The sequence below is a fragment of the Aythya fuligula genome, chromosome 14, assembly GCF_009819795.1.
Source record: "Aythya fuligula isolate bAytFul2 chromosome 14, bAytFul2.pri, whole genome shotgun sequence".
Classification (NCBI taxonomy): Eukaryota; Metazoa; Chordata; class Aves; order Anseriformes; family Anatidae; genus Aythya; species Aythya fuligula.
In genome coordinates this window covers 6,205,672-6,233,279 of record NC_045572.1, presented here as the reverse complement: position 1 = coordinate 6,233,279, position 27,608 = coordinate 6,205,672, and the positions used below count along the sequence as shown (strand labels likewise).

The 27,608-nt window shown below is 40.4% G+C and overlaps 1 protein-coding gene across 2 annotated transcripts in view; it reads right to left on the bottom strand.

The window, feature by feature from the left end:
* The window catches only part of RANBP17 (RAN binding protein 17), a 162,520-nt gene that overhangs the window by 10,245 nt on the left and 124,667 nt on the right, over positions 1-27,608 (bottom strand). For both annotated transcript variants that reach the window (XM_032197067.1, XM_032197068.1), the window contains 3 exons: positions 22,455-22,669; positions 21,163-21,301; positions 13,166-13,332 (listed from right to left, as the gene is read on the bottom strand). In XM_032197067.1, coding sequence (XP_032052958.1) covers positions 13,166-13,332; positions 21,163-21,301; positions 22,455-22,669 — 521 coding nt within the window. The remainder of the gene's footprint in view (positions 1-13,165; positions 13,333-21,162; positions 21,302-22,454; positions 22,670-27,608) is intronic.

The window sequence follows — 27,608 nt, the reverse complement described above, 5'->3', positions numbered from 1 at the left end:
AGCCTACAGCAAGCTGTTTGCATTCCAGATCCTTCACTTTACAGTACTGCTGACACATGCCAAAAGAGATTGTGCCCGTGAACAAGCAGTAGATCGCCCCTGCCATAAAAAACTTAAGTCTAAGTGATGCAGTCTGCACAAATTCATCTGCAAGGCAACAGAGCTAGTCTAGACGAGGCTTGTGGTACCTTATAAAGAAACTTTGCCTCAGCAGACAGCACATTTATTGATGATGTACCAGACTAACTCTCTCTCAGGTAGAAGTACCAGGCTTTCACTTAATTTCACTAATTGTCCCACCCCTAGCTCTCTACCTTTTCCACATGAGAACAGCCTCTTCCTGTGTTGACCAGTGACATCTTCAGAGTCCTCCTTCAGACCTCACATGATCATTATTTGGCTCTGTTCCTGCTATCGTGAGTCATTGGGAGAAACAGGTTGACCCATGCAGGAAAATTTCTAGATATCTGACACACAGCTCTACCTGTATGCCCATTTTTGTTGTTCCTCTGTGTTGTTCAGATTACAAAAACTGGAACTCTTTGGCCTTCTGAAGAGGCCTCTGAAATAATGTGCCTCCCTCTTTGTATTTTATTTGCTGATGCATGTTTACATGTATTTGCATTTATGATGCAAACCACACAGAAATAATAACTGCAATGTTATGAAGACGAAAGCTTGCCCAACAACACGAAAACGAGGAGGTGAAGGCAGTTCCCAGGCCAGCAGCACTGCCCAGAGCTGCCCTGCTCGGTTCCAGGCCGGCAGCCAGACCAGTTACACGAGCAAGCACCCAGCAGCGGCAGTGCTGTTTGCATTCTTATTTCAGCTCTTTTGAGAACTGCTGAGCATTTTTTGGACATTAGTTAGCTTCAAACTGGGCCAGTGAGGTACATCGGTGTTACCACTCTATTTTACAGAAGCGTTGGCTGATTGGAGAACACAAAGCAGTATAATGGCAAAATCAAGCAAGAGCCCAGTTTATCAGCCCTAGGTAGGGGTATTATCCTAGGTGAAAAATACCCTACTGGCTGAAACTGAAAGGAAAATGACTTCTCAGATCCTGCCCCAGCAGGTGTGGGGCAGGTTCAATGTCACATGCTGACTCCAGCAGAAAACAAGCTCTCAAGGTGGGGAAAGAGGCACTAAAAAGGCAGGGGGTGTGGGAGCAGATAATCTATTTTCTACTTAGTTCAAATTGGCAACCTTGCCTCTGTTCTCTTATCTTAAACATAAGGCATCACTTTATCTGGTTCAATAATGTTTCTCCTGACACATTTGTTCTGTACAAAAGAAACTATTGACAGAAGAGGCAAGAGTAAAGAACCATTCTTCCAATAAATTAATTCTTCAGAGCCTCTTTTCCTTCAGAGCCTCTTTCTTTCTTGGGTGGTGGAGGAAAATGTTGCTCAAGACACCGTTTATTCTGAAAACTTTTTCTAAAGAAGCTGGAAAAGAAACTGCCTTCCAATTTTTTTTTTTTTTTTTGCTGCTTCATGTTATCAATAGTGTGGAACTTGCATCATAGCAGGTCCCATAACTCATTTCTCTCTCCCATATGTCGGGATGAATATTTTATTCTGCTGCAGCTAATCACATTTTTAACATAAAGAACATTATGTTAACACTGGAGACAGCAGCATGTAATCCTTGACAAAAGATTTAGAACGGTCTAAAAACATACACAGCTTTTAACCAGACCCTTGGCTGCTAAGAACACGTTTTTTCCACTCAGATCTGAAGAAGATTCAGGTTTTCGTTGTTTAGCATACAAAATTTGGTAGGATTATGTCTCTAGCTTCAGGCAGTCTGCTCTTAATTTAGGAGCTGTAATTATTAATTTAAATGTCCTTTAGAGCTCTCAGTTCTTTCAACATGAATTCTTTCTATATCAATAAACGGATCATCATTTACTAATAATATTAGGAAGATTTAAATGCTCCAAGATTATTAAATACCTTAAATTTTAATCTGTTGTTTTAAAATATTTATTTTACTAGAAAAGCTAACTTTCAGACTGATATTTTTGATGTTCAGCCTTTGTTCAAGCTAAAATTTCCAGTGGAAATAAGAAACTAAGTCTTGTATTTATTACAAGAGTAAGAACGAGTCCATTATTTCTGAACTAAAAAACTTTTAAATTGTCAGAAATAGCAAGTTGGCTGGAATTTCAAATATGTAGGAGTTTAAGAACCATGTGCCTTGTCATCCTTACTTTGTGAAATGACATTAGATCAACAAAGATCTTTAAGTAAGTTGCTAACATGTAGCAGAAGCGACAAGGGCTGTCGTGGGCATACATGTGTGCTACTGTCAGGACCACTGGCCTGCCACAGGATGTGACCCCAGCATCGTGCTTGCTGGACACCCCACAACTTTCTCCTGTTCTGTGGCTATTTTTTTTTCCAAGTATAGGAAGAAGGGAGGACTTACGGCAAGAGAGAGAGAGAGGAAAGAGGGCAGCAGACAGAAAATCCAGACAAACCATGAACCCGGGCTGGCGCAACCACTGTACTCCTTGCAACAGCTTTTGTACTCAGAGCCTTTTAGGCTACCCTCAGAACAAGCTTTTCTTTCAGCTTATACAGGCAAGATTCCACCAAATTTCTAGTCACATAATATGGTATTCTACCCTATCTATACATACTTCCTGTATGTATGTATAACTCAATTAAACATTAATAACTAAAATTTTGTGATTCAACAATTGAAGCTTCAAGAAGCTTCAGGAAATATTAAGTCTAAGAATAAGATTGTGCAGGACCCAATCTTATATCTCAATTTGGAGTAGTTCAATTGGTTCTGGACTTTTTTTTTTAATGGCAAAAGGTAGGGTATAAATGGTTGAAAAAATCAGGGCAGGACATCTGGGTGACACACTGCATCCCAAAAACTAGTATATATGTGCAGCTGGTGGACTGAAATACAATGTGAGTGTCTGTACCTTTCACAGGCTATTCGTACCAGTTAGATGTTATGTTGTGCTGGGAGGGCCTTTTTTTTTTTTTTTTTTTTTAAACCAACATTCAGAAGGGATGGAAAAAGTGGTAATACATGTAAAAAAAGGAACGGTTACAGAGCATGGAGCTTGTCATTTCCCTGAGTATGTCTTTAGAACTGGCCAAAGGGTTGCAAGTATAGGAGTGCTCACTTGAAGTAGGTCCAAATCATGAGCCAGAAGAAATAATCATACAATAAGATTGTACTAACTTATGTCAAACCCGACTTTGTATCTGAAAAAGAAACATAAGCACATACTCAGAAAGAAACATTTAGGATGATAGCTTAAGGCTAATGACAAGCACCTGCAACGCGCCCAATAAATTTGCTATACCAGAGCCACTGCAAGCAGCTTTCTATTTCTTCACTGCTAAAATGAAACTGGCACAATAACGTAGACCAACAGAGCAAAGTAGACTTCTCAAAACTAAGGTTTACTTTCAGTGTTGCCTACCTTTAGTCGGTAGTGACGTGCCTTTCAAGCAGTCGACAGGATGACAAAGCAGCTGCCTGCGCTATGCTAGGATGTAACAACCGCAGAGCTGGAGCATGGGCAGCAGCTGCATCCTGCACACAAGCTGGTCACGGTGAAACACTTGGTCCCATACTCACTGGTTTTCAAACAGAAATTTTAAACCCTTTCCTGTAATTTGAGGACATATTATAACATGACAGACTCTGTTCTTTTCCAGTTGCATCTGTTTATGTGAAGATCTACGATACTGGGGCCGTTCTCACCTATCCCTGTATCCTAAGGGAGACCCTGCTGCTGGGTGAGCTGGCATCCATCGGGGTGAAGAAGAGATGCCAGCTGACTGTTACAGCCTCGCTGACAGCAAAGCAGTGAGTCTCGTGTGACAGAGCACATTTGCCTAGCCCAGGGGTGGCTACATCACACACTGGAAGCGGAACAGTTAACTGCGGCAACGCAGAAGACGGCTGATGAATGAAATACCTCCTCTTTCTGCAGGGAGGAGGGGATACATTTCATTAATTATTACCTTCCAGGGTATGCTGACTTGCTTCTGTCTGTGCTGAATTTCATGTAAACCCTCTGTTGAATGTCACATACTCATATGCTGCCTGAAGTGCTAGATTTTGTATTTGGATATCTGGTGCAGCTGACAGATGTTTACAAACTCATGTATCTGCACAGCTTCTTTCTGCCTATCCATCTGTGCTCCCTGATAGACAGAAAATTATTCTACCTCAGGCTGGAATAACTTATGATTGTAGCATCAACTTTTATTCTGCATTTTTAGGTGGCAGTGTTCATAGATTTTCAGTTACAGATACTATAGTGGTCATTCTGAATTAACCTGAGCTGTTTATTTAAGATTCATCTATTTCTGAACAAGTGGCCATGAATATGCAGCACTGCAGCTGTTTTTAGAGATGACAGAACTTTGATTAATTGGGGCTTTTGGAACATACAACTTGTCAACTTTGCAATTTAAACTTCAGGTTGGTTTGGAGTAATGGCTGAGCTCTTTAAAATCCTTGTAAAAAAATAATATGCATTCATCTTTCTGCTTTTATCAATAAAGAGGAAGCCAGGTCCAGATCTTTGTGAAACAGTCTCATCTCAGAAGATCATCCTTAGCGTTCCTTTCCAGCCCTCAGGGTAAGAGCCTCTCCCTTCTTGTTCAGCCAGTACTCATCTAGAGGTGACAAAGGAAGAAGTCCATGTCCACTACCAGCACCTCTGAAAAAAATGACTCATTACAGATTATTTAATGCTCTTGAGAGGTGAGAACAGCAGTTTCACCTACACCAATGCCTTCCAGCAAGTCTCTCTCTTCAGGAATGCAAATGGTCCTGCATCTACATCTTCTAGTCTTCCTCTCAACTAACAGTACGGCTTACAGTGTGTACATTCCTCAAACATGAGCTGCTGTCACCCTTCAGTCCTGTATGACTGAGCTTCTGAACAATTCACTGGTGTGTTCCTTTACACTGAATGCTGATGGTGCACAAAAGCAGCAGGGGATTTTCCATGTTGCAGCAGCATTTCAGCATAGGAATTGGGATCTTTACCTGTAGGATGAGGTTTCTGAAATCTCTACTACAGGAAAGCCTACCAAAATGCCAGTCAGCTGGGGAGGGAAAATGAGGTCAGAAAATGCTAGTACTGGAAAAACAGAATTATTAGTCTAAAACCAATTTGAAGCTAATCTCAAACTTAACTACAGAAACATTCTGGATCTGTAAAAAGCTGCATATGGAAGGAAAGGCAGAGCACGAGATCATCTCCAAATCCTTCTTCCAAGGAACCTGACGGTATCTCGCACTGGGCATGTGTTAATCCCTGCATCTGAGCATGCTGATGCCGTGTGGAAGCGTGCCCAGCGCAGCCCTTGGGGACACAAACCCCACACGCCGAGCAGCAGCCGTTAACCTGCGATGAAGCTCGCACTCACCTGCAAGCCAAGTCCCGCTGGGCATCCCTCACGTAATCCACCTGGCCTTGCAGCAGCGCCACGACGTGCACATCTTTTACGAGAGCCCTGATGTTGCTTGCCACGAGGCAGCTGGGATTTGCAGGCGGATGAAGTGTGGGCTCAAACTGTGTGGACGTCTGCCAGCAGCAGACCTGGAGGCGTCCCCCACACAGCAACAGTAACCAGTAGTATCGAGAAAATTAGAACCAGGGTAATTGTTTTACCCATATTTACCTTAGTTTAGCACAGATACGGATATAATCAGCAGGGACAGGGAGGCAGGCTGGCCTTTTAAACCACACCATGAAGGCAATTGGGGTTTAAGAAACCCACAAGCGTGACTCTAACCATTATTCAAGGACCCTCCATAAAGCAACGTGACCTGCTCAATTTGAGCAGCCTAATTGCACAGAACTTAAAAAGGCTAATCACAGTATTAATTACCGATTGCCTAACACACTTCAAGCATCCTCTGTTTTCAAATTGTTCATAAACCGGTCCTAATTTCTGCTGTGGAACAATTAAAAGTGTTTTCGTTATCCTGGTGAACTGAACTGTAACCAAAGCTGTTGCGAATAAACATAAAAGACAGATGATAAAGATGGTAATAAGCATATTGCTACTGTGTCTTGAATAGTCACCAACACTTCTTAGTGAATATCATCTTTCACAACAACAACAAAGGATAAGAGCACAAGGCTATTTCATGCAGTCATCAAAACAAAATGCACTGAATATTATATTTCATACTAAATACATTACCCTGGCAGTTTGACACTCAACATTTCAATAGATATTGCGTCTCTCTCAACATTCTCCCTGAATTTCTGCAGATGGACTTTTAAGTATCAATGGAAGATTACTTTACTTGTCACACTAAAAAGATTTTAAAGGATGGCTGCACACACTTCATTTTTAATTTTTTTTTTTTTTTTTTAAAGGGAAATGAATCATGAATTGAGAAACATGGTTATACTGAAAGGTCAGATACTGTGTTGTGCAGGAGTCCTTTGTGTGTATCGCTCCTGCAGTAGCTAGCTGCCTCTTGTCCCTCGTGTGCCCAGCAAAGCATCGCAAAGACCTTCTGAAGTAACACTACGCTAACCTACACCATTCCGAGCTAAGCTAACAGTATTCCCAAATTGCATCAAACTGTTGCAATTTTTTATTTTTATTTTTTAAAACTATGCATGCTCCTGGAGATACATAAATACAAAATAATCTCAATTTTCAGTGAAAAGAGCCACAAACGAGTAAACACAAGGACAAAACCCCAAAGATTTCAGGTTTCATGATCTCAGAGGACTCCCTGAAAACCCAAGTATCTCTGCGGATCACAAAAAACAAAATGGAACAAAACAAGCAAATAAACCCCCACAAACCAAAGACAGCAACCATTTATTAGCCTGAAAAAAACATGGATTTTGAGGTACAATCCCAGAGTCCTGAGAACTGGGTTAAAAGGTTACAACAAGGTTAAGCAGAACAGGTATTTAGCCAGCCAACTAGAAAGTTTTCTGCAATGAAACAGCCCCCATCACCTGCCGCCTACCTTTTCATCTGCTCAAAACGAACACCAACGTGGTCGGAACGCCTCCTCGAGCACCGGATCTCTACGTGAGCATCGCCTCATCCGCTATAAGGCTTGGTGGGCCGCTGCTATCGTATCCAGCAGCAATTAAACATCTTTGTAAGCCACTGCTATTCTAGAATTTTAAATTTGATTTTTTTAAATGGGGGAAGGGGAGGGTGTTTGTTCACCGAGAGTGAGTTTCATTACTCACATGGCAAATCTGCCAGTAGCAGACCATGGAATGGATTGTTACCTTTCCCTATCCATTTTGTAAAGATATTGCTTTCTTCCAGACTGCAAGCATCACTTCTAACTGGATTTTGAATTATAATGTGAACTTTACAAAATTATTGGTGCTATTCATATCGCTAGTTAGATTCTATGGAATGGCAATATTTTTTGCCCTTCCCCTAACCAGCACCTCTTAGTGTTTTATATAAAACCACCATGGCCAGCAGAAATCGAACATTTCCAAGTAATGTAAAGTATTACATTGCACCGAGTAAACAAGGAATAAAACATTTTTATACTTCTCCTTAAACTTATTTGCTTTTTGAAAATATTTATGCAGCGCAGAAGGCATGAGGTTATTGAGAAATACAGCCAGTTCCTCTTCTTTAATTGAAACATTTATGGTTTTTGTTCTGCTAACAAAAAGCAATGAACAGTAATAACGTGAGATAAATATACAAGAAACTTATAGATATGATTGTAAAACAACATCATCCTAATGTTTTCATTTAATTACCCTGAAATGTATTCTATTTAATATTCATTACTCAAAAGCCAATTTAAAAGAGAAAGAGGTGAAGGGACTTATTCAGAAAGACGGACTGTCATTCACTGCAATAGTTATCTAATATACAGAAGTTAATAAAGCAGATTAATCTACAAGTCCCTTTAAGCCATCACTGAGTTTAGAACAACTGCCTCTTTGACCCTTAACCCTCCCGCTGTGCACCAGTAGCAGGTGCCAGCTGCACTAAAATGATGGCTGACGCATTTTAACGCAAAGTCTTTTCTTACTTTGCTTCTGACCAGCAGCTGACCCTGTAGGAACGATTGTTTCATGTGCTGGCCTAAAGGCTACATAAACCAGTAACTGATAAACAAAAGCATACATACACCAGCTGCCTAGCCCGAGGGTGCACATCCAACACTGACACCTCTAGCAGTTTGTGCTGCAAGCCGAATTGCAGCTTTTTGTTTCCATGCATGAATTCTGTACAATACTTGTTACATCGTGGCCCTAAACTTCTCTCCATCCCCAAAACTGTTTGTGTAAACTATAGCACAGCTTGAATGATTAAGAGGAGATGCCCAATTTGATTTAGCACCATTATTAAGAGCGTGAAATCTTCAGATACATCACTAATGATGATGCATTTTAACATTAAAAGTCTTAAAATCAAATTACTCGATTCACATGACAACGAATCACAACAGGGCTTTAAACAAAGCAGGATCAGAAAAGACACTAAGCTCATTAATATTGTTTGATTTCTTAATTGACAGCACTCATGTAGTGAAAGCTATACGTTTAGCAATATTCTGGAGGCCGCTGCCGCCTTTACACGTGTGCAGTGAGAAGCACGTACAGAAGAGTAACCTATTTTTCATGAAGATAAGATGACTTTGACATAGTTATTTTGGTGATACAAATTACACAACCACAAAAACAATCAGAGTAATGATTAAATGCAGTTATGTACATGGGAGACTACTAGTGCAAATGTTAACATATTTAAATGGGTTCCCTTCATTAAAAAAATTATATATGATATTAAACCATCAATCAAATCGAAACACTAGAGTCTCAACGTATTGTCACTGGTTAAAATAAATGACTTTGAGACTGAATTTTGGCTCACTCAATATGGTGCCTTTTCTGTTGCTTAGCCACCCAAGTCTCTGCTGGCTTGGGCTACAGCTGGTATATCTCCATCCCTTTCAATTAATAAAGAAAGTTATGATAGTATTGGATAATATTTCTAAATTGTGCTAAGAGGTTGAAAACAGATGTCCCAGGGAAAATCCCTTTCACTGCCGTATCAAACCTTTCAAGCCTGCAAAAGCTGAGCACTCTGCTCCTGATAAGCAGAGCCTTTTAACACATTTAATTTTAAGCAAAGGAACAGTTGTACCCGCGGGTTCGATCTGCTCTTAAAACTAAGCATATGCTCAAACATGTGGCTTAAGGTGCTCAGGCACTCAGCGCCTTGCACAACTGCCCTCTGTCAGTGCAATGCAGATTTCTTTTTGTGATGTGCTCATACACAAGTGCTTCTGCACGTTTCTCTGCATAGGGCCAGGAAGGATGCAGTACGAACACATCTCCTCTGGATGTTTTTATTTCAATTACGTTGCATAGCTCTACACTAGCTGTATATGGCACCGAGGTTTATCTGAAATACAAAACCCTAACTGATTTTACTGCATAAGAGGGAAAAAAGGAAGATGGCACTTTACAATGTTTTTATTTTACTAGTAATGCTTGATTTTTATTTGCAACTGGCATCTTTACTTTCTGTTTTACATTTGCTATGCAGCGCTGCCGGGCTGCTTCATTTAGTGCACCTTTGTCACTTGCTGAAGTTGGAAGTCACGAGTGCTCAGCTCCAGCGAGCAGCCTGCATTAAGCTGCTGCACATCCTCCTCTTCCTGCACTACTGCCTCCTGCCCCATCCTTGCCCAAATCCCTGCCATTTTTCCTCTACTGCAGCTCTCCTCACTTACAGCCCCCAGAAGGGCTCAGAGCAGGCACAGCCCCCTACCAACAGCCCTAAAATAACTGCTCAGCACAACCGCCCCCAGCTGTGGGCCCACCTGGGCTGGGAATATCACAGGTCAGATCTAATACAAATGTTTGTCCAGCATTTGAATTTACTAAAGCAAAAAAGTCCATGGGCTTATCCAGTACTTCTCCATACCAAAACTAAGAGTCTCATGTGTACAACGCCACAAGATGAGCATTAGTGGAAGATAAAGGCAGTGTTTTAAACCCCCAAATTACACTTTCATTCATAGAGTGGAGCAAACACTTGCTTGAACTGTTTTAGATGACATCAGAAAGTCGCTCCTGAAATAACAGCAAATGACAGTGGGAGCCTTTTAAAATTATTTATGAAAGTGCTTATAACACAGCAATAGCTGACTGTAATACATTTAATACTGCTTTCTACCCATATATCTCAAATTACTTTACACATGTTAATTCAGTTTAGTTGTAAGACATCATCACAAAGCAGTTGTTCGCAGATTAAGCTTGGACTAAACAGCTCGCCCTAGGGAGCACAGCAGAAAGCAGGGCCGCAGTCAGCAGCCCCTGTTGGCTTCGGAAGGACACCGCTACTTACACCTAAACCTTAAAGTTGTTTCACTTCTGTGCTTCCTACTGCTCCTGTCTTTGTGCAGTCACACCTACTTTTTCAAAAAAATAAATCACAGAGCTGCTGTGGGATGTACCTAGGCAAACAAAATATCAATTAATAGGTTTTAATTATACAACTCCACTACCCTAGGGGCTAAGAAAGGCGCGAGCATCAGCCACGGATACACACCTATTCACTGAGCCGTATCCCGACGCCGAATCGCCTCGTTTACCAGTGAGCGAAGGCTCGGCTGTAACCTGCAGGCAGAACGGCCACGGCACCGCTGGGAGCCAACAGGTTCCCCTGCAGGGCCTCCAGCAGCACGGCCCTGCATGCCCTCGAAGAGGGGCTCGGGGCAGGGGCAGTGTGAAGCCCCCGGCCCGCAGGATGTGAAATGTCCTGGGGAAAGGCCCCAGCAGCCACTCACAGGTGAGCTCGGAGGTTGCTGCTGCTTGCAAGGAGCAAAGCTGGTGGGGCTGAGCCGTGCTGCAGCTCCTCAGCTACCAGGATGACCTGAGGAGGGCTATTCCTGGAGTGCCCTTGGAAATTTTCATCATCCAACTACTTCTACAGATCCAAGGTGGAAAAACCCCATGTTCTAACTAGTAAATAATTGCAGTTATCATTGCATCAGTTTAGTCTAAAGAGCTGACAAACCCCTCTAAACTCTAAGCACAATTAGTCATTAGGGTCTAGTTTTTCAGCACTGTTAAGCAATTTGTAACCCATTGCTTTTAATAGGGTTATGCATTACTTAACCGACACAGATGTCTTGAAAACTGAAACCGCTGGTTATGAAGCAGCAACCTTGTTCATTAGCTTCCATGATAGTCAAATCATCTATAAAACCAGTGTTTAATGGCCAGCCGATGAATAATCAATGTCTCACTTTTCATCTGAGTGTGAAAATGAGAATAATCTAATACATCGTCCCTTTGGTAGAACGCAAGGCCTTGGGTTCCGCTTCTATTCAGGGCTGATTTATAACCCAATGGAAACCTGATGTAAACATATGATCAATGAGTCCCATCATTGCTGATAATAACCCCCAACCGGCCCACTCCCTCATCTCAAAAGCCATCCCTTTAGGCTATTAGTTTCGTCCAGCTAATCCTCTCTACTATTTCTGCCTGCTGCTTTTACCTTGGCCATCCGTTCAGTCCGGCAGACTCAGAAGTAATTTTATACGCAGCAGAGAGCGGGTGGAATTGATTTTTCACTCAGTGCTCAGTTCCCATCTGAATAATTATCAATTTTACTGCCTCATAAAGGGAAGAGTCAAAATTTCAAATCAATTCAAAAGAGCTTCTGAGACTACAGAAACTGTGCATGAGAATAAAGGTCAAAGTTGTCAGTGACCCCGGGAGATGATGTCAGATATTAGTCCGCTGAGCAGTTGACATCAGAGGCACTCAATATGATATGACTAGTGCTAATGCAAATCATATTTATGCTGACTACTGGAGACCGGCCATTAATATTTAAAAGAGTACGTGAAAGCCTGCATTCAAAATAAATATAACATATTCCGCAGAATCTGAAGTTAATAAAGACAGATCACTGCCCAGTCATATGCTGTAAAGTGAAAGATTACTGCATATTAACAGACAAACTATTACGTTAGGGTCGCCACAGATGCAGACAAGTCCAGCGCCTGGGCTGCTGCTCTGTCCTTTCTGCCCAAATCACAGTGTGCACGGCGCAGTGCTGAGTAATTTCCAAACACTGACTTCACTGCTAGTGTCTGTGAAACCCCTACCAGGGAGAAAACACGAGCACTTGTAATATGACAAGGGAATCGTCCTATTCTGATAATGATGCCAATAATAAACACCATTAATATTCTCCCAATATGCAATATAGTGCCAAGAATATATTAGTTCCTTTTCACCTTCAATTAGACCAGTAAATGAATGACAACAATGCTCACGTGATGAAGGTGACTATGCCAGCTTTTTTCCAAATGACAGCGTATCTATTAGGGAAGCAGAATGACGACCACACTCATCATTTGCATTTTGTTAATAACTTCCGTTTTCATTAAAAGCCTCCAGACCTGCGAAACGCATCTCCTGAAGTGGCATCTTTGCAACTGCATTAGGAATCCAAGGAGTCTAGTAAATACGCATCTCCAAATAGCTTAATGAGATTTTAAGGGAACGTGGCATGGAGCAAATGTGGAGAAACGTAGCTAAGATCATCTTAATCTCCTCTTAATGTACTCAGGCTACAATAAACTTGACTGAGCTGGGAAGGGGAAATCTTAAGTACTGCAGCGACCGCTTCCTTTTCAGAAGTGAGATTTAATTTCTATCGTATTCACCTTTAACTGAAAAATCCAACTGTGAGTCACATACTGCAAAGTAAACATTCACACTCAATAGCATACAACCATTCAATTTAGACATTTCATTACCAAAGTCTGTGGTTCAATGCCATAAATTGTTCTTCTACAGTAGAGAATGTTCCTCACCGTTTTTCTACAGAAATGTATTGATGATGTTGCATACCGCATCCTTTGAGCACAAATGGAAACCAAAGTTTTAAGATCCTGTACAGCCAAGTTCAGTATCTACGCTTTCCAGTATGACAAAAAATGTCTTCAATCTTTGGTTGTCATGAGAACACAGCTGAAGCTACTCTGGGTTGCATACCAGCCCAGGGAGATTTGTTCTGTTACTAAACAGCCTGCACTACCCTGGCATTCAGTACCACAAGGTCCACAAATCAGAAAAACGTATAAAATTAATAATATCCCATAGAGAAGACTGACAATTCACCTGCTGTAGTACTTCCGGGTTCTGCTGCATGAAATTAAACAATCTTTGTCCATCCTGTGAAATTTCTCTACATCGTAGGGTCTTCTTGCCTTCTTTAGCTATGTGCTTGAAGAGGTATGTGACAATGTAGTCTAAACTAGCGCAACAGCTGGAGGAGACGATTGTATCTGCATAAAAAATGAAACAGTTCTGAAATTGTTTCCATAAAAGAATAACTAATAATGACATTTTATAGTACTCAGAGCTCAACTTTAATAATCTGCTTGACATTAGCCTAATCAATACATCAACAAGACTGCTTTTGATGTATGAATGGACCTGCTTTGAAGACTGTCTTTATTAGCACACAGTGGTATTAAATCTTTGCTGTATTAAACCTTTCAAATTCCTGAAAACTAAAATTCTGTTTTGATCTATTTACCAAAAAAGTGATGTTAAATAAGTAGAGCCGTTGCCCAGTTCTTTTCCCCAAGCAGCATTTCACAGTGCTTCTCTGCCCCAAACAGCCCACTGGCAATGTCAGATGGCACACAATGGACAAGAGCCATGCCAGGTAGTAAGAGGGTGACCACAGAGCAGCCTGGTGGTCACCGTGGTTAACAACTAATAATTCAAGTAGGTTAAAATATATTAAATCTGGCAAGCAACAACGCAACTGCAGTCACTGACCAACACTTAATGAATGTCCCCGACACAGAAAGTCATGACAGCAAGGAAGGATACTGCTGAAAAGCATAAGCAAAAGCCACTTCATATCTTTAGTTACTGTTTCTATAAGTAAGGGAGATTAAAAGCTTAAACCTATTTGCAAAGTAAATATGTCTGCCTGATTTATGTAAGTTATTTTGTTGCTAGGTGTTGCCTGCTGTGCTGCTGCTGTGAAAGAGGATTCTGTTCACTTGTGTGCATCAGCATGATGGCAACGGTGCACTGGTCCTGGTTTCTCCTCCTGAAAACAGTGGTGAGCCCCTTCCCCTGTCCAGCTGCTGTTTCCTCCTGCCCTGACCCCTGAGATGCTCCCAGGCCCTAAGAAAGGGGGCAGCCACCTAACCTCCCCACTCCATCTCTCCTGATGAGAGCCACGGTGTTAATGAGCTGCCGGCTCCTCACCACACCACCAGCAGCTGAAGCTTTTTGCATACTTGCAGGGGTTTGACATGCTGGGTGCAAGGTTTAGCCAGAACTGATATTCCCTGCAACTGCGAAACCAAATCCAAACGTGTGGATTTCGGCCCCCATCCAGTTCCCAATGACTTCAGCTAGAAGTTGTCTAGGCCTTTTATAGTTCACAGCATTTATTTTAGATGGGCCACTGGAGTAAGAGATGTGTGGGGGTTGCAAAAGGAATTAAACTGTTAAAATGCTCATTCTGAGGGAAAAGGGATTAGAAGGATCCAATTAAATGTACCTTGAATTCTTTAAACTATGCTAATTTGGAGGCCTGCCAACCTTGCAGTGTTCATTTAAACACATCCCTCTAGACACTGAAGTATTTTGATCTGTGTCTGTTTTAACTCCTTAAGCTCTGTGCCAGCATTATTAACTCTTTGCCATCTAAAAACTAATTGTATTTTGCTAGCAGTTTGAAATTAATGCTGAAGAAGCAGTTGCTAGCGAAGAAGCTACAAAAGGTCTCCTAAGACTTGATCTTCCAGAAGTGCCAGGTGACTTCGCAGCAGGAGCTGAACGTGGTCTATCGGATTCCAGGAGCGAGCTGCAGCGTCCCGACTCCGTCTCAGACTGACCCTGGGCATCCCAGGGCTGCATTCAGCAGAGCCGAGTCCTAAGAAATGTTGCCTGCAGAAGGCTGAGTTCAAAGTTATGAGTCTTGCCAAAGTAAAGACTGCAGAAACTGGCACTCATCATGTTCTCAACCAAAACAGTCCTGCATATAAACTAGAAATGCAATTCATAGTGGAATTGAATCACCATCAATAACAACAAGTGAGAGATTTGAAAATACATATTTCATAGGAGGGCTCTGCTGTATTTCTAAACCAGTGCTTAACTCTATTTCTTTTTAAATTGAATAATACAAAGTAAATCACTATCATCAGTTTACAAAACAGCAGTAGTTCTAAACATGCTGATACTGTACAAGTAGATATTTTACATTCGACAGTAAGTGATTTTAGCAGGACAGCAGACAGGTCTATGCTATCATTTGCTCATGAGAATCTGATACGAGTGTTAAGAGCTACTTAAATTTGCCCATAACTATATATCAAATATGCTTCCCTATGCTCATTTTTCCTTTTGATTGCAAGGATATAACAGACAGGGAGCGTCAAGCAAACTCCCTTGAATGACTCTTCTGGGCATGAGGAACCTCATGCTGGAGCAGGCTAGCGTGCTCACTAAATCTTAGTGAGACAAGCCAGGCAACCAAATAAATAGAACAAACAAGTGCAACAAGGAGCTACCATTTCTGGGCTGTGAACAGAAGAAATGGATGGAGAAGACATAAGATAGAATAATAAAAGACACAGAGGTAAAAGCTTGGGATAATCAGGAAAAATGCAGTCAAACCACACTTCTCATTTCTGGTCAGCTCAGCTCCACCACCTGTGAACTAATCTTCTGGACTGTGAAGCAAGCAGGCTGTGGCTGCGGCAGAGGCCAGGAGCAGCTCCGAGTGGGCAGCAGGGATCCAGCAGCAGGGATCCAGCAGCAGGTCCGCAGCTCTGCCCAGTGGAACTGAGCTCCCACAGGTGCTGGTGGCGGGGAGGGGACAAGGGCGATGACCCTGGTGCCAGTCACCATCACGTTCAGCTGCCTCTTTTAGTTCTTTCATTTCTCCTCTGCCAGCATGCATTCATTTAATGTGCTTAATGCTGACTCTACCTGAACTTTTTTTTTCCATCTCCATGTTTTCTCATTACGTATGTGATTCCAATTAGCCGTTAGCTCAAATAAGTGGCAGTAGAGCTTATACATTAGATATTATTACGAAAAAAACAACAAAGAAACCAAACAACTTTTGGTCTAAACAGTATGACAACAGCATGCTGAATGGGAATTATTTCTGAATGGTTTAATGACCTTCCTGAATCTCTGCAAATTAAAAGATTTTGTTTTGTTTTCCACATAAAGGTAAGGAGAGGGAGTTAAGTGGTATTTTCCCTGTCCATCAATCGCTTACAGTTCAATACCGACATTATTTGCCTTTGAGACCAAACCTAGAAAGTAAAACGATTTAGCAATTTAACATCTAAATTAGGCAGCAAGACAGAAAAAATGTTTTACTTTTTCCTCAATGAATAGCATAGTACACTATTAATCATATGAGAATTAGAAAAGCTTTGCAGAGATTAGTGACAACATGCCAGGCAGACTACATTAAAAGGCTCTGATCCACTGAGTCAGCTGTGAAAAAGCCAGGTAAACACTTTAGAAGAGAACTATTGGAGTGTTTATCCTCACAATAAAAGCTTAGATGAGGGCTTCCATTACAGCTGATTTACAGCTAGGGGCTTCCAAAGGAATACATATTCTTCCACAGTATTTATAAAGTGTGGAATCAAGCAAGGTATTTACTCAGAATGAACACTCCTAAGAAATAAGGATTTGGGGAATGTTTATCCTACAGCTGACAACAATGAAAATCTCAAATGTTTCACACGTGAAGGGAATAGAGAAAAAACAGATGCTTTTCTTTCTGTCAAACGGAAGCGATCTCCCAGTATTTAATTTTTAAAATAAAAAGCCAGCTATTTCATTTTTATAAACATTTCGGAAAATGACTTGTATGTTCTAATCAGTTTAAAACACAATTCCCCCTCAGATGGTTCACAGCCCTGAGCCCTATTATTCTGACAGTGTTCTTGTGGCACTGATGTAATTCAGTGAAAGAGGCAACACTTGGGTATACTTACCCATTTACTAAGGGCAGAAGGATGCATGTGACCAACTAACACAGAAGAAACAAAATTTTATTTCACTGCCTGACAATTGGTAATGCCCAAATACCAAAATTTTAGAAGGGATGAAAGATTTAGAAGAAGCAGTTTAAGAAAATGCATTGAGAGGTAACAAACTCCAGAGATGATTAAAAAAGACCTGTAAGGTAAGGGCTACAAACTCAGCAAAAAGTAGTTCATCTGGACATGGCATTATAAGAGCGTGGAAAATTATTCAATACATAAATAAAACTTCTAGAACATAAATGAGGAATATAAAGGCCTACATCAATATCATTTTTTGATATCTGCAGAATTAAGAAATGTGGTATTGAGGAAAAATCATCACTTCAAAAAATCACTTCAACATAAAAAGTAAAAAAAAATAAAAATAAAAAGAAGCATTTTCTAGCTGACTAACTACAGTAAGTACTTATTGCTTTTCATGTGCAAGAAATGTTCACAGAGATTAAGGGCTGCATAGGCATTTAGACAGGAAAAAATATTTTAGAAAGCTAGAGAATGAAAGTAGAAAATCTAGGGAAAATACCAGTGGGATCCTACAGGTGGTGGCAGAAACCAAACAGAACCAACCCTCCAGTCCAAGCTCCTGCTCAAAACAGGGTCAACATCACCCAGGTTGCTCAGGGCCCTGCTTATTATCTTGGAATATTTTCAAGGATGGATTTTCCACATCCTCTCTGGGCAATACAGAAATGGCCTGGTCTTAGACAGATCTCACAAGTTTCAATCAAAGACTTAAAAATGACTTTGGAGGAATGAGAGTAAATGTAGAAAAAAAAAAGAAAAAGTAAATGTAATAGCTTTTGATGGACTGCATCAAGCTGTCAGTGAAGTTAAAAAAAAGTCTTAAACACTTTATTTTGGTCTTTATCAGCAGTCCTGGCGATCGGGGGAGGTCCCAGTTGACTGGCGGCTAGCAAATGTGACGCCCATCTACAAGAAGGGCCAGAGGGCAGACCCGGGAAACTACAGGCCTGTCAGTTTGACCTCAGTGCCAGGGAAGCTCATGGAGCAGATCCTCCTGAGAGTCGTAACGCAGCACTTGCAGGGCAAGCAGGCGATCAGGCCCAGTCAGCATGGGTTTATGAAAGGCAGGTCCTGCTTGACGAACCTGATCTCCTTCTAGGACAAAGTGACGCGCTGGGTGGATGAGGGAAAGGCTGTGGATGTGGTCTACCTTGACTTCAGCAAGGCTTTTGACACCGTCTCCCACAGCATTCTCCTCAAGAAACTGGCTGCTCTTGGCTTGGACTGGCGCACGCTTCGTTGGGTTAGAAACTGGCTGGATAGCCAGGCCCAAAGAGTCGTGGTGAATGGAGCCAAGTCCAGTTGGAGGCCAGTCGCTAGTGGTGTCCCCCAGGGCTCGGTGCTGGGGCCGGTCCTCTTTAATATCTTCATCGATGATCTGGACAAGGGCATCAAGTGCACCCTCAGTAAGTTCGCAGATGACACCAAGTTAGGTGCGTGTGTCGATCTGCTTGAGGGTAGGAAAGCTCTGCAGGAGGATCTGGATAGGCTGCACCGATGGGCTGAGGTCAACTGCATGAAGTTCAACAAGGCCAAGTGCCGGGTCCTGCACCTGGGGCGCAATAACCCCAAGCAGAGCTACAGGCTGGGAGAGGAATGGTTGGAGAGCTGCCAGGCAGAGAAGGACCTGGGAGTGATGGTGGATAGTCGGCTGAATATGAGCCAGCAGTGTGCTCAGGTGGCCAAGAAGGCCAACAGCATCCTGGCTTGCAAAAGAAACAGTGTGGCCAGCAGGGCTAGGGAGGTGATCGTCCCCCTGTACTCGGCTCTGGTGAGGCCGCACCTCGAGTACTGTGTTCAGTTTTGGGCCCCTCGCTACAAGAAGGACATCGAGGTGCTTGAGCGGGTGCAGAGAAGGGCGACGAAGCTGGTGAGGGGCCTGGAGAACAAGTCCTACGAGGAGTGGCTGAGGGAGCTGGGCTTGTTCAGCCTGGAGAAGAGGAGGCTCAGGGGCGACCTTATCGCTCTCTACAGGTACCTCAAGGGAGGCTGTAGCGAGGTGGGGGTTGGTCTGTTCTCCCACGTGCCTGGTGACAGGACGAGGGGGAATGGGTTTAAGTTGAGCCAGGGGAGTTTTAGGCTAGATGTTAGGAAGAACTTCTTCACTGAAAGGGTTGTGAGGCACTGGAACAGGCTGCCCAGGGAAGTGGTGGAGTCACCATCCCTGGAAGTCTTCAAAAGACGTTTAGATGTAGAGCTTAGGGATATGGTTTAGTGGGGACTGCTAGCGTTAGGTCAGAGGTTGGACTCGATGATCTTGAGGTCTCTTCCAACCTAGAAATTCTGTGATTCTGTGATTGTACATTTGCATTTGTTTTTAGGTACTTAAGATGAAAAATATCTTATTGGCTAAGCAAGTTTATGGTTTATAAAAAATTAAAAAAGTGCGTTTTTTTTTGTTGATACTCTTCTCATTAGAAAATCAGGAATTTCACCAAATAAACATTTGATTTCCCAAAATTTAATAATTCCTCATGACACAACTCCCAGATACCTAAAACACAAGACTTGTAAACTACAATTGGAAATACACACAATTTTCTTACTCCTCAACACTTTTTGAGAGGGGAAAATAAACAACACATGCAAGCCGAAGCTTATATAGCTTTTAAATTTTCTTCTCTCTCTTTTACATGAATTCAAATTGTGTTTCAAAGAGATGGTTAAAGTAAACTTGGTATGCTAGTGAATTATTAAAATGAATATATCCAATACCTCAAATGGAAGAGATGTAATGTGGAATAATACCAGAGATCAGGAACAGAGCTTACTAAACTAGTAGCTGTCAGTCAAGCCAGCACTGAGTACAACATATCCATTTGCAAACAATCAACAGGCAGGCTCGCAGCAGAGCTAGCCAATAGGCAGAAACTGCTGTACCATCATTACAGGTGACAAAGCACTCAAAATATCTGGGAGAAGATGGATTTCAGCATTATATAATAAAGTGACCTGAATACTACTTTACTACTGTTGCTTAGCTATTTACTACCCATTTTCTTTCTAAGAGCAGTTTCCGTCTTGCAACAAAAACTGCTGAATGTGTTTAACATAGCAAATGCTTTGGGAACCTTGGTGCATTCGTGCATTCCTGTGGGGCTTGACTGACACTTGGCAGTAATGAGAAACACCAGCTATTATGGAGTAACATCCATACACACTAATGTTATACATTCCTATTTTTTTTCCTTAATAACCACCCTAATCAATACATACTACTGTAGGGTTTTAAACAGCTTCTCAGTCGAAAACCATATAACTGCATGGTATTCCAAGGTCACCAGGATACAACTGCATGCTTTATTTTTTTTTTCTCCCAAATGCCCAGTCTCCTCTTCCATATTCCAAATGAATTTAAGCTATCAAAAAAGAAAACCCATCAACCCCCCAAATGTTTAAACAGTCATCTGGTTAAAAATTGTATATTAAATTGTGCAAGAGAATAAAATGAACAACAGTCAAAGTGCCACATTTTTATTGTTAATCCAGGTATGCTTCTGTTACACTGATTCCACTCTGAATTGCATTCAGGAAGTACTGAGTAATTAAAAATCTAGTTTTTTTTTCTACTTATAAGGGCATCCTGAAATTTCTCCAATCATATCACAGCTGTGCAGAATAAGCATGTATACAACAGCTATGTAGAGCAAATAAAACAAAACCTGGCAGATTCCTGTAGACATACCGATATATTTTACTTCTGAGGAACAAATGCATGAATTTCCAGTACAATTCTAATGGAGGCAAATGAATAATTTTACTAGTTCTGGTTTGTAAGAAAAGATCATTTTAATTAAAATACTACCTGCACAAACCTACAGGTTAGATGTTCAGAAGAACTTAGCTCCATTAACTGAAGAGTCTTAACATGTTCAAAATCCAGCATCTTCCACTGTCACTTGATTTTCATTTTTTAAAGTATGAATGAGTGTCCTAGTAAGGTCTGAGCTTCTTTGAAAATCTCCCCATTTACTTTAAAAGTTACAAATAAACTTCAACTACATATTCCTTCAATTCCTTCTTCAGCTGTATGCAAGCAATGCTTACCTATTGCAGTAAGTCCTTCAGATATTGACGTAAGGATATAGATTAGGACACGAGGCTCTAAGCTGGTAATGAAACTCATGTGATCCTGGGTCACACATTCCAAAAGTGGGTAATAAGACTGGCTTAGTTTTCGATATTTCTAGGGGGAAAAAAAAAAAAAAAAAAAAAAAAAAGATATACATTGATATGGATATTATGATTAACTAATGTTAATGACATTAACAGATGACAGAAGACAATCGTATTTTTATGATGTGATAAATTCTAATTTAGCCGTTAAATCAGAACATTCAGAGAAACAAGATGTTTTCTTGTCTTTGGTAGTTTTTAACTTTTCAAATTTACCATAGGATATAAACTCTATTAGTTTAAAACAAGTTCTGGATAATACTGTCATACTTTGACACTCTACACAGCATTCAGTCTAGTAAAAGTAGTGTAACACCCTGTTTAGAAGGTCAGTTAGACAGGATTGGTGCCTGTATCTTACTTTCTGCAGGAAATCTGACCGAGGTTTATCACAGATTTCCCCAAATCATCTCAGAGATGCACATTTTGTGCTTAAATTATTTCCTGTAACAGGCTTTGCAGAGGAAAAGGCACTTGCCTGACTGGCACTAGGTAACTTACTCTTAGGGACCCTTATTTAAAAGAACATATTTTTGCATGGCTAGGAACGTGACAAATATGTAGTCTTTACTATACAACCAAAAAACTGGTTTTCACTGAGAGAAACTTTTCCAGTTCTACGGACTTTTTGTGACAGGCACAAGTTTGGGTATTAACTATCCAGAATTTGTCCCTTCCTGCAAGAAAATGACAGTTCTGAACAAAAATGCCTCAATTCAAATTAAGGCTGATATTGCACAAGATCTGCTGTCTTCCCACAGAGATGTGGGAACATTGTGTACTTTAAAGTTTTAAATTCTATGGAAAATACATAGTGACAATTTACAGACTAAAACTAATTGCAGAGTGGCTGAATACGTGAGGACATGTTGCAATGCATGCAGGCAACCTAAATAGGTTTTGAAGTATAGAAAGGAACAAAATTTTACATTTCTCTTTTTTCAATAAAAGCTTAACGAAAATTCTGGAAAAGCTCCAATTTCATACGGCAGTTCTATCACACCTGTATTTTGGATGTCGCTATATAAATAGATCCAAGTAATTGAACTGAAAACTGCATTTGAGCTGTTCTAGATCCCTCTGTCTCATTATAACAATACAAAGCCTGTGGTGGTGTTATTTCATATTTTACGTAAAGACTCCCAAGATGAGTAATTGCTTACTAGCAAGTCACTGTGGGATACTGAAAGCAGCATTTTGACAAAGGCCTGAAGTACATTGTCAAAGTGGTTGTCCCCGTACAACTTGAAGACGCCAAAGCTGACATAATTTCCACATAAGGCAGATTTGAGTGCAGAGTAACAGATGGAAATGCCCTTGAGTTTCAACGGATAAACCTGATCTTTTGACAAAGTCCCAAGAGAGAGGATCTGATTACCTGTTTTCATAAAAAGAAAGAGAGAAACTTAAATAAGCAGCTGCAAATATAAAATATTTTGATGGCACTATCTAAACTCATTTTTTGTCTTTATTTTCATTACTATTCAGAAGTATATTGGTTTCTGCATTTGGTGTAAAAGATCTCTTAAATAAGCGTGACTAGAGCTTAAAAGCCACCAAGGAATTAGTATGCAAAAATTAAAATATAAGCGGTGGAATTGCCATCGTTGATTTACATCCAGACCGTGACTGAGTCTATCAGCATGAATCCCTTAATCTGAACAGAGTTGCAACACATGGTTTTATAGTTTCTCATGCTGCAGCAAAGCCTGGTTTTGATCCATTAGCATGATGGTCTCTTGGGATAGTTGCTGATGTATACACACACTAAATATATCCCTCAGAAAACAAATATGTCCATTACAAAAGCCTCTATTTTACCAGTCACAGATGGGAATGATTTTTTAATTAAAATCCATGTTTATACTGTAAAAATAACAGCTAACTGTAAATATTTGCTGTTGCTATTACCAGGCAATAGTGACTTTTGGATCCACTCTGCAGCAGTGCAGCAGATCCCGCTGCAATCCTCTGTACAAGGCCTCATTACCAAGTTTTTTTTAAAGGATCTTGTAACAATTTAATACTTATCTTCACAGCACCCCAGAGTTAGGTCGTCTTCATGACAAAAATGCATTATTATTTTAAAAAACATTAGGAAATTAATGAAGCAGAGCTGCAATAGTAGAATAAACACAGCAAAGATTAAGTGTTTCAGTTCTATCATTAAATAGTCTTGCTAGGTTGACCCCATCTGATGTTAACCTTGACAAGCCTGGCAGGCAAAAAACCCCAACCTGGTCTTCACTCCGTTGCTACTCAACAGGAGATGATTCTAGTTAATTTTAACCAGTTGAAGATAACACAAAACCTTGCATTTTTAAAAGCATTCCTACAAATGAATGCATACAACTTGGCAGATCAGATGCTCAACTCACCTGCTTTCAGCATCTGCCCTAGCTGTCACGGCTATTAGGGCACCTCAGAACAAGCAGCACACAGGTGACCTGCACCATTAATTGTTCAGAATTCCAAACATTGCCAGATGAGGGAGGTATTGGTGGTGACTCAGTTTTGCTTCTGTCATAGGCAAATCAAATACACCCCTGAAAACTTGCCTGACATCACACAATGCACATCTCAGGTTGCACAGCATTGTTAATCCATACTAAGGCTTGATACTGAACTGCCTCTCCCCATAGATACCCATACCGATTTTCACCTCCACTTACCTGCCTTATTTTAAATATTTTTCTTAATATTATTGATTGGTGCTAATTAGAAATTTACCTCATGTAATTAGAAAAATGAGGGGAGAAATCTTGTTTCTAAACACAACACATCAAAGCACCATGTGTTTGATATTGTTCATGCAAATAGGGAGAGAAAGTAACGTGACACCATTTAAAACATTAATGTTCTTCACCACTCCAGCAAGTACAAAGCATTTTATCCATCAGGTTGTGAAGGAAGAGCAGACTTAAAAGACTGGGAGTACAATCGGGGATTACTTTGAAGTAGTAGCTGGGATGTCGAAGAAGTAGGAATGGCATCACAGAATTATGGAAGGTAGGAGAAGAATCAAATATTTTGCTAGGAAAGATGGTCACTTGCAATCAAAATTGAGGTCTCAATTTAAAAACAATTAATATTTATGCATGAATATACAGACTGTTTTTGATACTTTAAATGGTCGTGGATAAGCGTCTCTAGTACCCTGAAAGTTACAGACATGAATACGATGCAAGTGGGGACGAAGCTGCAATTCCAGTGACTGCTACCACATAGAAATTCCTTCCAGATGGTGTTAAATCTCTGTTATACTACAAATGACATGTATCCAAACGATCCCTTTTGAAAAATAAGACACAGTAGGAAAGAAGAATGTCTTGTAGTGTACTCGAATATTCACTTATTGTAATACTTTACATTACTGATTACACTTAAATAAAATGAAAATAAAATCCATTTAGCTTCCTACATGTGCCCAGTTTAAGTTATCCCAGCCAGGTCATCTTAATTAGTATTACTCTTTTTGACACGACCTAGTCTAGTTACTGAGAGTATCAGTGAATTTCAGATTCTATAAAATCAATCAATGAATCAATCGGGCTGTGAGATGAAGTGGAAAGGTACACACTATTTTTGAAAGCCACTACATATAAATAGAGTACAATTATTGCGGCAAAAGTCAAAAAAGTAAGCATACTGTAAGCTTCCTTATCTGGTTTCCTCCACTATTAAACTTTGTGTTGAAAAGCTTTACTTTAGTAACACCGAAGCGCAGAAGTTCTCCATCCAAGAAGGTACCAGCCCAGAGTTAATAGCTGTGCTCTCCAAGCACGACACCATGAAATCACAGCTCCTTCAGTGTAATATGCAACAACAGATGGAAAGAGCTTAGTAGTTGTCAACAAGGCAATTATGTACTTAATATGGAAATTAATTGGAAGCCAATGGAAAAAATAGAATGATGAGAAAAGAAGTTGAAAAAAACTAGGAATCCCTGAGCCTGGGAAGATGAATTCTAGGAGTTACATTCTACTGCTGATCTTCTAGCAGTTTTATTACTTGACCAGGAAAAAATCACCGTATAATTATAATCTTAAATCCATTTCTCAGCATAATCCATTCAATTTAGGAAGGCACAAACTCCAGCCCCTCACACTGCCTCACCCTGGGGAGCCATGGCAGGGAGGAATTCAGTGCCCATCCCCTCTAATGAAAACATCGAGAAGAATTTGCGACTAGTCCAAGATTAAAAGCTGTTTTGTGCAAGTGGACAGAGTCCACAGAGAACTGTTCTGTGTTCATGGACTGATTTTAAAAGGGCCTAAGAGTAGGAACAGCTGATTTCAAATTAGCAGCAGAGGTGAAAGACCTCGCGGTCCCTGTTACCAGTGCCCCAAGCCATCAGCCTGTGAGTCAATGGATACTGTGCTGCAAAGACGAGTGTTTTAGCATTAGTTATTGAAAAAAATATGAAGTACGGTGCTATGCCTGACCAGATAAAAAGGAAGAATGGTCTACTTGTAACATTTAGCAGGAGCTTCAGGGGAATATTTTCACGCACCATAGACACTACTGAACATAAACTAATTTACGGAGGTACTTGGAATCAGGTCAAGAACAACTCCTCAGCTACTGAGGATACGTTTACATTTATAATCCTTGTAGTGGAGGACTGGAGTACAATTTTATAAACTCCTATTGTTAAAAGAAATGACTTAAACTAAATCAACATAAAAATGACCTTTGATATGCACAACTTTTAAATTGTATTTGAAATTCATGGCACCTGTCAAAATGTAGATCTCTGCAGAGATTAATCAGTGAAATTTCAGTGTTATGACTGAGTATTAAAACCAAGTAAGTCCAAATTACACCCAATTCTTTTTTATATAGGAGAAACTGAATTTACAGAGTCTTAAAAAATACCAGACTTTCAGAATTATTATGAATCTCTTCTAATTTAACCTTTTGTCCAGCATTTGACAGCAATATGTCACTGACAAAAAATTATAAACTATTTCAGCCTCTGAGGTGATACTAAATTCTTGCAGGAATGAGAAAAGGATTTTTAAAGATATTGGGTAAAACTGGCAGGTAGGAAATAAGGGTTTCAATTTGGCTGATAATTTACACATTACTGAAAGAATCCTCAGTAAATAAACAAAGAAGCTGTAGGAAAAAGGGAGTGCATGCATAGAAGGAATACAAAGGCAGCTAAAACAACATCTTGGGATGCTCTGACCGAAGATAACATCACCATGCCTCAGAATCCCACAGGCAATATGCACCAGAGCTCTTTGCACAGCTCATTCCCTCACTCCCTCCTAGATGTGGGAGCATGTCAGGACAGGCAGCTTCCCTTTCAGTTCTCTTGCTTAATTGCTTTTACAGTAGGAGCTATAATACAGATATGATTTCCTTATGGCTGAGTTCCATTTAAGCAGGGTTTGTTCTAGAATTCAGTCCAATAAGCAGTATTTGTAATAATACAACTAAATAATGTTTTAAAGTGTGAATTGGATTAAGTTAAAAAAACAAACAAACAAACACCACACAACACTTTGGTAAGACTAAATAAAGGATGTGAAAACTTACCATATTTAGAGGGGAAAGGCGTTGGGGTTTTTTGTTGTTTTGCCTTTTCCCCTTTCATACTTACTATTATTCATTACTGTCCCATAAAGATGGGTTTTGAATGGATGCTTCCCAGGCATTCAGAATGCTAGGGCAGTATAAAGAAGTGGCCACATAAAGAAAACTAAAGGAAAACATTAATCACAAAGATGAGAGCAAGCTTCAAAAACTAATTTGTTAAAGCTTCCACAACAACAAAACATGCATAAAACCTCTCAAATCAGCACAACAAGCATGAATACTGCCAAGATAAATTTGCCAAAAGAAACGGATTATGAAATCTGAGTCAGTAATGAAGAGCAATATATTATGGGACTAGTACTGCAGAAGGGAGGACAGCAGAGGAACAGCCACTGAGAACAGTGAGCACTTCACTTTTAAGCAAATCTACTGATTAAAAATACCTGTTATGCAGCACCAATCAGTTTAAGCAAAATTTTGAAGAAGAACTGCTACCTTATGAAGTTGCTAGCACTGAATGAATTACCACACTAAGTTCTGAAATACATGTTCTAGAAGCAATTTAAAGCTCATTAGAAATAATCGTGTCTGGCTACTGGAAAATGTGGTAAAATTTAATCCACATCCAAATGCTACCTGGGCTGTGAGAACAGGAAATTGTTTTGTGCTACTGTGGCTAACCTCATTGCTGACCTTGAGCAGTAACTGCTACAACAGCTGAAAGCTGAAGCAAAATTAAAAACTTACATCAAAGTATATCATGACAGAAT